Source organism: Hipposideros armiger, unplaced genomic scaffold, assembly GCF_001890085.2.
Source record: "Hipposideros armiger isolate ML-2016 unplaced genomic scaffold, ASM189008v1 scaffold_138, whole genome shotgun sequence".
Lineage (NCBI taxonomy): Eukaryota > Metazoa > Chordata > Mammalia > Chiroptera > Hipposideridae > Hipposideros > Hipposideros armiger.
In genome coordinates this window covers 3,386,315-3,396,703 of record NW_017731488.1, presented here as the reverse complement: position 1 = coordinate 3,396,703, position 10,389 = coordinate 3,386,315, and the positions used below count along the sequence as shown (strand labels likewise).

Here is a 10,389-nt window from a genome sequence, read left to right as displayed (position 1 = left end):
CACCCAGGAGTAGCCAGCCTGAGGGAACAATGGAATTGAATGACTTCATTTCCACAAACCTTAACCTCCTCTGCAAAACGAGGATTATAAACAGCATATGGTACTTCACATAACTATTGTGGGATTGGAAAGAGATCAATACATACAGCTCTGGCATGCAGCAAGTGCTCAATAAATGGTAGGCATTATTATTAATCGAACTGAATTGTGAAAGGCCTTGAGCCCAAAAAGGAGCTGGTGGTCAGGCGTCACTAAACCCAGCATGGCCATGGCGCCCACTGTAGTGTGACCTGCTTTGAATGCTCTTTGCTGTTCAAACTCCTCGGCTTGAATTACGTTTTTCAGCCAGCAAGGGATGCAGAGAGGCTGTCACTGAGCCAAGCTACAGAAGAAACGAAAACTGCAAGAGTGCAGGAAATGGAAACTCTGACAGGGATTGGCCACTGGGAAGAGGGGGTGGGCAATCCGAGTGTGAAAATAAAAAGCCAGCCTTCAGCCTGAGAGCTGTTGCTGTTACCTCACTACTGCTCACATCTATCAGCAGTCTCCGGGCGGGAAGATTCCTTCTCTTTCCTCCAAGGTAAACCCAGAAACTATGAGGTATGGGGTGTCAAGCGGTCACCCTCGGTTAGGCTGCCTGCCTGTGAGCCTCATTCCCCAAGAGCCGGATGCCCATTCCTCAGGGAGACTACACCCCTGAGTCCCTTTTAGTGCCCTGGGCTAAGGCTGGTCTGAGGGGATGGAAGGGGCTTTTAGGGGGTTGAGGTGCAAAACCCCAAGAGGCATGAGACTTAAGCTTATAAATGCTGGGTCAGCAATCTGTGGCCTTAACCCTGTCACTTCACCTTTGGGGGCTTTGGTTCCTCATCTGCAGAATGGAGATCAAGATACCTTCCCTGCCAAAGGACTGGGCGATTTCCAAAACTCCTTTACTGTGGAATTTAATGTGACAGTGAGTTTATCTTTGAGGGTAAATGAAGTAACCTGGAATGATTGTTAAAAGTGTGGGTTGGACATCAGTAATTGCAGGTTTAAATCTTGATTTTGCCACTTCCTGGAAGGGTAAGACTTGGGAATATTAAACTCTCTGAGCTTCAGTTGCCTTCTCTATAACACATGGTTGAAAAAAAAGGGTACCTACTTCATGGGATTGTTATGGATATAAATGACCTTGTGCCATAAAGTGCTGAGTAAGTGGAATGCATGAGAGGGAGGTTGTTTGTTTTTAATTCAAGATAATTGCATTGAGCTGACAAAAATCACATTAGAGGTGAGTTTGGGGGCATATGTATTTTTCTATTTTGTGGTATAATGGAAAGAGCATAGATTTTGAATTCCGACAGTCTCGAGTGTGTGTCTAAGCTGCACAATTTACTGTGTGACCTTGGGCAAGCTCCTTAACCCCTCTGTGCTTTCTTTCTGAAAAATGAAGTTGATGTGATGCCAATGTTTGGTGCCTGTAAATAGTCAATGCGTTGGAAAAATAAGTTTAACAACAACCATTTTTTAGAAAATTCTATGAGACAGGCACTGTTCTAAGTGCTAGGGACATAGTGGTGAACAGTTTCAAAACTCAAGGCTACCCTCTGAAATAGGCTCTATTGATACCCATCTTAGGGATAAGTAAATTGAGGCCCAGAGAAGATCCCAGTATCCTGCCTGAGGTGACACAGCCAGAGACAACTAAGTCAAGAACAGAAACCACAACAATGCTAATAGCTGACATCACTGAGCACACGGCATGTGCCAGGAACCTTACCTCTCACCCCGTGAGACAGGAACATCACCGCGGTCGTTGCCGCGAGGAAACGGAAATCCCGCGGCTCCTTAGGGCGCTTCTTGGCTCAGTCCGGAGCACCTCGCTGCTTTTCATGAACTCATGCTCCAATCGGGAGAGAAAACAGCCCAGCGGGTGTAGCTCGCAAACGGCTCTGGACAATCTCTTCCCTCTCCCCATCCCCAGGTCCAGTGAGAAAGCCTGCGCGCAGCGCCACCATGCAGCAGAAGGCGGTATCGCTCTTCTTATGCTACCTGCTACTCTACACTTGCGGCGGAGTGGAGGCAGGTAAGACAGGACTCGAGGAGAAAGAAGTGGCGAGTTTCAGGAACCTTGGTTTAGAGACCCAGGCGTGCCTGTGAACCAGAGGAGCTATTACAGTGAACAGCGCAGGCTTGTCGTGATCAGAGTCCCAGATTCGAATCCCTCTGTCAATTCCTCCATTCTACAGACGTTTATTTATTCATGCCAGTTATGTGCCAGGCACTGTGTCTTGGGGGGGGGGGTCTGTTCCTTTCAGTGAGGTTCTCCGAACCCGGAGGATGGTGGCCCCCAGCTCTGCGGGCGTTCCTGAGCATCAGGCAGAGTAAGGAACCTTGCTCCCCTCTCTGATTCCCTTGTCTGTTCTCCCGACAGGCACACAAAAATCCTCGAAGAAGTCCGAGGAGGACAGCGGCTCCGGGTTCTGGAGCGCGCTGACCTACATGGCGGTCGGAGGAGGTGGGTCCGCAGGGCGGGGAGCTCGGAAGGTGGGGCGGCCGCCGGCCGCGAGCGCTCCCTCACCGCCTCCTCTTCCTCCAGGGCTCCTGGCCGCGGGGCTGCCCGTGCTGGGCTTCACGGGCACCGGCATCGCCGCCAACTCTTTGGCTGCCTCGCTGATGAGCTGGTCGGCGGTGGCGAACGGAGGCGGCGTGCCCGCTGGGGGGCTGGTGGCCACGCTGCAGAGCCTTGGTGAGTCGGGGGCCGGGCCTTAGGGCAGAGACACCAGGGCCACACGGCCCTCTTTTCTGAGTCCTTTTCACAAGCTAACTCAACTCTCTGAGGCGGGTATTCTTCTACTCCCCATCATACAATGGGGAAACTGAGGCAATGAGAGATTAAGTAATTTACTCAAGTTCACCAGCTAGTTTGTGCCAGGGCCAGGATTTAAACCCAGTCAGTCTGATTCCTTGCTTTTAGCCAGGTGCCTCACTGATGCTTTAGCCAAGTCACAACTAGTCTCAGTTTCCTCATCTGTTAATTGGGATAATCATCCTCAATTTAACATTTTATAAATCTGCTTTATCTCAGAGACCCAGGGTGGCAAAGACAAGTGGTGAGGCAACCCAATTCAATCTCATACCAACCCATCTTGACGTGCATTTACTGAACACCATGAAAGGGATAGATACAGGGCTCAGAATGCTCCTTCTAAAAAATGTGCATTCGTGTTTCTCTCTGTGTATCTCTCCTTATCCCCCTCTTCCCTCCCTGCCTCCCTCCCTTCCTCCCTCCCTCTCTCTCTGTCCCTCACCCTCTCTCTCTCCTCCACCCTTTTTCTATTTCTTTCTCCCTCTCTATCTCTGAGGCCTCCAAATCCTAGAGAAAAACCGCCCCTGATAAATTGCCTCTCTGCCTTTCTGAACTCTCCATTTTCTCTCAACTCTGGATGATAAAGTCCAAAGAACTAGCCCAAAAGAAAAGAGCCCTTCTCAGATGGGCAGAGGGGAAGACAGACCAGGCCACGCCCCAGCAGTGGGAAGTGAAGGGTTTGGGCAGGGCTAGAAACAGTCCTGTGTTATAAGATGGTTGTCCTCTCACACATCACAGGGTTGTGACAAGGATGAAATCTCTTTCTTGTGACCTTGCCCCCAGGACCCACAGGGAGGCCTCCACAAAGGTGGCTGTTATTAGCATTATTAATTATACCATGTGTTCATCGCAGACGTGAAGAGAATGAGCTGTTATTTTGTCTTTTTTTTCACCTCTGAAACACATCTCTGATTTGAGGTGTCAAGTTGGGGGAGGGGAATAAATAAAATTCACTTTACAGAAGTCCTGTCCCCTCTCAGGGCTTCTGTTTCTCCATCTGAAAATGAAGGTTTGACCTATGGTTTCCTGACTTTTGGATTCTTAGGCCTGATGCCTGGGCCCCAAGCCACCTGGCTGTGTTTGCTTTACAGGTGCTGGCGGTGGTAGTGCCCTCATGGCCAAGGTTGGTGCTGCTCTGGGCTACACGGTCCACAAGCTGAAAAGCAATGGAGCAGAAGAGGAGGATGAGTAGTCAGCCGCTCCCAGGAACACCCCCTCCTCCTTCTTCCAGTTGCAGTCCAGAGCTTTCTCTGTTACACTCTTTAGGGACATAGGTAAAAACTTTTCTCAGAAAACACTTTGTTGCGGGGGAATCACTGCATAAATTATATAAATGTCTAACTACTATGCTGTACACCTGAAACTAACATAAATATGATTTAATGTCAACTGTAACTGAAAAATAAATATACTTTTAAAAATTAAAAAAAAATAACTAAATGTTTAAAAACAACAACAACAAACATCTGGTCACCGTGCAGGAACTGGACACATCAGAACACTCAAAATGAGGCATTCCTACTCAGGTACTATAAAAGTGGTGAAATTATGGAGACGCTTACATGTGATAAATGTTTTAACCTTCTGGGTATGTTTAAATGAGAAAAAACGATGACATGTGGAAGAACATGAAAGCTCTTTTTACATATTCAATTGAGCAGTGCATGGAAACATGTTAAAATATTTTATGCTATGGGTCGGCCGAGTGGCATGTTGGTTAGGAGTTGGCTTGGGAGCAGCAGGGCCCCGGTTCGGACCCCACATTAGGGCCAGTGTCACTGCACCCTCTACAGCTAAGATGGTGAACAACAGCTCAACCTGGAGCTGGGCTGCCATGAGTCGCTGGAGATGGGGTAGGCTGCAGTGGGGCTGGCTGGTAGCGGGCGTGAGCTTTCGTGAGCCGTCGTGAGCGGCCGTCCAATGGCCGGCGAGCGACTGCCTCACCTGGGAAGAGCGCAATGATAATACCAACATGGGCCAGTGAAGCCACGTCCTCCACAACTAGACTGAAGAACAAAAGGACAGCAACTTGTCTGTTCCCCTTCCCCGATTCCCCAACACTGTTCCCCTCCCCCAATTCCCCAATAAAACCTTTAAAAAAATAAAAATAAATAAAAATAAAATATTTTATGCTATTTCAGGGGACAGAAGTACAACCACTGGTTAGAAGATATAGGAAGTCATTTTTATATAAAAATTTTTATAAAAATTTTAAAAATTATAATAATTTAAAAATTATAATAATTTAAAAATTATTATAAAACAAACTAATTTATTCATCTGGAAAAAACAAAAGCAAAACTTGGTCCTGTGAGTCCCCCTTGCTATGAGAAGCCCAAGAAGTTCTAACTCTGGTCTGCTTCACCCCCATTTCTCCCTAAAGTCAACCAGAGTCAGCTCCTGAAATACAACCAGCGGATTTTGTCTCTGGGCGTTGGCACGTACCATTCTTTCTGCCTAGAATTTTCTTCTGAAACTCATAACCTGGCTCAGACATCCCCCACTCTGGGACTTCTTCCCAGCCAAGCCTCCTGCTGCCCCTGTCACAGCATGAACACTCAGGCTCTATTTCATAGGGGATCTGGGGAGGCAGAGCTCAGTTTGTTCTCAGTGAGAGAAGCTTCCAGCTACTTCCTCGATTAGGCAGAAACGTAGACACCTGTTCTCTGTTCTCTGAAGAAGCACCAGAGTGGTCTCTCTCGAATGGATAATATAATGCTAGACCTTTGACTTGGGGAAAGGGTATAACAGCAGCTTTGAGGGGCTCAGCAAGGCCTCCCTTACCTCAGAGAACTCTGGGGATAGGGTGGACAGTTTGCATCTGGAGCCCATATGCCTTCTGAGTGGGAAAGGGAAGGCCAACCCAAGCGTTTGGGGAGATTTGAAGTTTGGGAGGCCTGTCCGAGTTAAGCAGGGTACCAGGACCTAGGCAATGGAAAGGCAAAGAAGCCTTGGAAATTAAATGGTAGTGAGGGTAGGGCTGTTTCCAGCACTAGTGGAAAGAGAGAGAAAATAATGTTGTGCTTCTGTTCTATGAGCGGGTACCAGCCTCAATGCCAACCCAGCCTCCTGGGAGATCTGCACCCCTGGGAAAAGGCCGTGTGTGAACCACAAACTTTGGTCACATAAAGTCCAAGCCAACTGTCCTCAGGCCTCTCCACCCAGCTCCACTTATAATCCAGAGATTCTTTTTTGATTACAAACCTGTGTGGGTGGGTGGGTAAGAGGCCCATCCTGCTTGCTCCTGCCCCCAGGTCCAATGCTACCTCTGCAGATGGCAAGTGTTTGCCTCAGCTGGTTTGCCCCAGGCCCCCAGAGAAGCACTGTTTGTAGAAGAGGTACCCAGGTGTGATAGGCACCATCTGCACCTCAAACACTGTCTCCACAGCTTGTGCCCAAGGGCAGAAGCTATGTGGAATCCCTGACCTGATACTCACCATACAGGCACGAACAGAGTCTTGCCTGGGCTAGGGCTATCCGTGGAGGAGCAGATTGATTAAACGTCTGGGGTCTCCAGAATCACACTCTGTTGAGGCCTATTAATTCAGCCCAGTTTGTCTGTAGGGTTGACATCCCCAAGACCTAAGTGTGTGTCCTTCAGCCCCTTCAGGGAGGGCACTGTGTCTAAGTTTTCTCTTCTCCCCAGTGCCCAGAATAGGCTTGGCGCACAGTAGGTGCTCAACATAAGTGGGCAAAATTGAAGCTGAGGTCAGTCTCCTCCACTCCCATCTACCTGTCCCTTTCACCTCCTCCAATCTACATGGGAAGGTGTGACTGGAATTCATGTTTTTTCTCTGGGAGACTATTGATAATGCCGCTGTCACCACCATGCAGGCCTGGGGGAGGGGGACCTGTACCCCCTTTAACACTGTGGTCTAAATAAACACAGACCCCTAAACTTTTACTCAATATTCTCTAGCACAGGTGAGTTTTCAAATGAAGCAGTGGAGCCTCTTGGTAATTAAGAATGTTCTAGGGCCGACCAAGTGGCGCAATGGTTAAGAACTGGCTTGGGATGCCAAAGGGCCCCGGTTTGGATCCCACATATGAGGGCCGGTGACACTGCCCTCCACAGCTAAGATGCTGAACAACAGCTCGACCTGGAGCTGGGCTGCCCTGACGGGGTAGGCTGCAGCCCCTGTGGCAGTGGGTTGCCGTGGGCTGCCGTGTGTGGCCAGCAGCCAGCGTGAGCGGCTAGCAGCCAGCGTGAGCGGCTAGCAGCTGCAGTGAACGGCCGTCCAAAAGCCGGCGACGGATCTGCCTCGCCTGGGAAGAGCGCAATGATGGTGCCAACTTGGGCCAGTGAAGCGACATCCTCCACAACTAGACTGAAGAACAAAAGGACAGCAACTTGTCTGTTCCCCTTCCCCCAATTCCCCAGCGCTGTTCCCATACCCCACTTCCCCAATAAAAATCTTAAAAAAAAAAAAAAAAGAATGTTCTTCTGGAGTCCTGCAGATCTGGGTTCACTTCCTGCCCTATATACCCTAGCATAACTCCCTTCACCTCTCTGTGACTTGGTTTCCTCCTAAACTGAGAATGATAATAGCACATACCTCATGGGTTTTTGTTATGAGATCAAATGAAATAATGAACCGAAAGAGCCTAGCATGGTGCCTAGCACATAGTGAGCACTCTGTCAGTGTGTTATTATTATGATTAGGGACTAGCAGAAAGCAAAGAGGAAATAGCCAAATACCAACCAGGAATTAGATCATGCTCTTCCTTTCTCCCAAGGTTGGGCACCCTGCCCCAGGAAATATACATCCTCCACTTATGCCCTTGGCATCTGATTCACTTGAATAACATCAAGGCCAAAGAGAGATGGACAACTCTGCTCCTGGATTTTAGATCTGAGGCCTCAGCAGTTCTCAGGCTGAATGACATTGAAAATAACCTGTCTTTTTTTTTTTTTTTTAGCTGAGCCATCCTGCTACCTGTTGGCAGCTCAGCGGCTGCTCAGCTCGGGCTGGACTCGAACTGCTGTTGCTCAGAGCTCAAACTCTGGAGCGAGCTCTTAACCAACTGAGCCACTCGGCCGGCCCGAAAATAACCTGTCTTTAAGGGGAGACTCCACTGACCACAGGGTCCCTTTGGTCCTGTGCAGGAAAATTCCTCATCTTTATTCTGCTACATTCACTGGTCACTCAGTCTGTGCCAGGCACTGTGCCGGGTGTTAAGGACACTGCAGTGGAGGAGACCCAGTTCCTACTTACTTGGAGCCCACAGTATACAAACTGGGAGTCCCCCAAAGCATCCATGACCCCCCTTCTCCCTTCCTGTCATCAACTCCTCACCCTTAACTCCTTTTACCTGCCTTGGCCCTTGTCAGCCCTCACAGACCACAATCATCCTTTCTACAAAGTATGAGGCAGAATGTTGAACACAGACTAGAATTCACTAATGCAACAGGTCAGGAGATGCTAATGCATTCTTAGGCCTCCTTGACAATGGCCTTCAGAGAGATGCATAGCTGAGTCCTGGTGCATCTCCAGGGCGGGGTGCCTCAGGCAGGTTACTTGTCCTCTCTGAGTCCCAGCTTCCTTGTTTTTTTAGAACCAGCGGGGTTGAATATCATAGTCTCCAGGACACGTCCTGCTCTAAAACTGCTGAACCTGAAGCATATGCTTCTGAATCCCCCTGGCCCTGTTAGATCCTGGCCCTCTGAGGGTGGATTTTATTTTTGAAGCTGCCAAAGCCATCGGTTGCCAGCTTTGGTACTAAGGTGAGTGATGCTGCTGAGATGCCATGCTGGGTCATAAATGAGAGTGACTAGTAAGTAGCAGGGTGGTTCCTCACTCTGGGACCACATCCTAAGACAAGTCCAAAAAAAGTAGATCCCATCTGTATGGTTGACTTGATGGAAAACAATGCTGAGGTCCTCTGTCCTCATCATTCCTCCCTGGAGCTCAGTGTCCTAGACTATGAAATGGAAAAGGGGAAGAGTTGGACTCTCATCTAGACCAGATGGTCACAATGGTCCCATGTGCTCAAGTTAGAGGTGTCATGCTCTTAAATAAGACCCCTTTATCTAGGGATTTCTTTTATTCTTTAAGGGCCTCCCTGGCTCCCAGACCCTTGAATGTCAGCTCACTCCCTCACAGCAGGCCTGCACAATTCTGTGGTGCTATGTGCTGATGTGGCCACCAGGTGACAGTGCAGTCCCATCTGGAATCATCATCAGCTTGCACCATCCTTGAGCAGCAATACAATTACCAACAGCCTTCCCTGGGGCAGTCACCATCATGGATGCTAGAAACCGAAATGAATCCAGTCCTGCCCCTGTCTGCATCAGAAGCTCCCGAAGCTCCCTGGAATGGTCAGTCCTGAGGAACCCTGCCAGGCCTGCTCCCCACTCCTCTCTCTATGATCCTCAAACTCCTGAGCACTGCATTCAGGACCCTCTGCAATCAGGTCTCACTTCCAGGGCCACAGCCTGTGCTCCTAGACCTGAGCCACAGGGATTTAAAGGTAATGAGAGAAGCCCTCACTTGGCTGGGCAGCAGAGGGTGATGCTGGGAGCAGGGCATCCTTGAACCCACGCTTGAAGGGGGCCTGGGCCAGCAGAGGGCCTGGGTCAGCAGTAGCTGGAGGGAGCTATGGCAGAGGAGGCCTGTGGCTTCCTGTGAAAAACTGAAGAGCCACTTCCTTTCAGCAGATGACTGGGGGGGAGGGGCAAAGAATAGGGAGTATGGGTTTCCTGGCTTAGGGGAAACGGAAGGAGACCCCAGGAAGGCCCCATGAAGATGCCCAGAGCAGCCTTCTAGTTCCCTTCCCTCTAGGGTCTCCATGGAGCAGACAGTGCAGATAGTCAGGGTCACACCCTTCTCATATGTTGTGAAGCCACAGAGAGGAGAGTCAGGTTAGGCAAGCTCATTTGCATAAGGCCAGTAAAAAGAAATGGAGCCTTGGTTACTCCAAAAAGTAAGCCCAAGTACCTAAGTACCTAAGTACCTAAGTCCAAGTACCCATCCATCCTCAGAACCCAGACCCAGAAACCCAGCCCCAAGTACTTAGCCTCAAATACTGGTCCCAAGTTCCCAGCTCTAAGCACCAACTCCCAGTGGTGTGTCCAGTCCCCAGGCAGAGGCTGACAGGAGCCTAGTGGTTTTTTCACTGTATGAGGGAATGGCTCCACAGGAGAGCTTGTCCCAAATCATTCTCTCAGGATGTACTTACTGGATTCTCTTCCCCTGTAACCAGCACTAAGGGAAACGCCAGTCCAGTCGTGACAAATGATCACAAAACCCAAACTGGTATAATTTTACTGCTTTTGTTCTATTTGCACACACTTCCTTGTCCAGGATGGTACCCAGCCCTCACTCACCCCCACTCCTATCTGATGAAGAACCAGATTTCCCCAAGTGGGGCAAAAGCAGGAGGTCAAGGCCAGGGGGGCCTTCTGAATCCAGCTCTAGGTAAAGAGGCAGGGTTTTGGGGCCGGCCGAGTGGCTCAGTTGGTTAAAAGCTCGCTCAAGAGTTTGAGCTCTGAGGGCCGGCCGAGTGGCGCGATGGTTAAGAACTCGCTTGGGATGCCAGAG

At 49.5% G+C, this 10,389-nt stretch overlaps 1 protein-coding gene across 2 annotated transcripts; it reads left to right on the top strand.

Moving 5' to 3' along the window:
* Positions 1–472: 472 nt before the first annotated feature.
* IFI6 (interferon alpha inducible protein 6) lies at positions 473–4,234 on the top strand. Of its 2 annotated transcripts, XM_019650089.1 has the most exons (6): positions 479–580; positions 875–952; positions 1,964–2,065; positions 2,414–2,497; positions 2,579–2,728; positions 3,940–4,234. In XM_019650089.1, exons 3-6 carry the CDS (start codon positions 1,996–1,998, stop codon positions 4,038–4,040), a joined length of 405 nt encoding a protein of 134 aa, XP_019505634.1. In that variant the 5' UTR covers positions 479–580; positions 875–952; positions 1,964–1,995; the 3' UTR covers positions 4,041–4,234. The 2 variants fall into 2 exon arrangements, with proteins under 2 accessions (XP_019505633.1, XP_019505634.1); XM_019650088.1 differs by lacking the exon at positions 875–952 and having other exon boundaries at positions 473–580.
* Positions 4,235–10,389: the final 6,155 nt, after the last annotated feature.

Coding starts and splice junctions, on each gene's coding strand:
- IFI6 (XM_019650088.1), top strand. CDS start 1,996: ATGCAGCAGAAGGCGGTATCGCTCTTCTTATGCTACCTGCTACTCTAC. Junction 2,066..2,413: donor TTGCGGCGGAGTGGAGGCAG/GTAAGACAGGAC, acceptor TTCTCCCGACAG/GCACACAAAAATCCTCGAAG. Junction 2,498..2,578: donor CTACATGGCGGTCGGAGGAG/GTGGGTCCGCAG, acceptor CTCTTCCTCCAG/GGCTCCTGGCCGCGGGGCTG.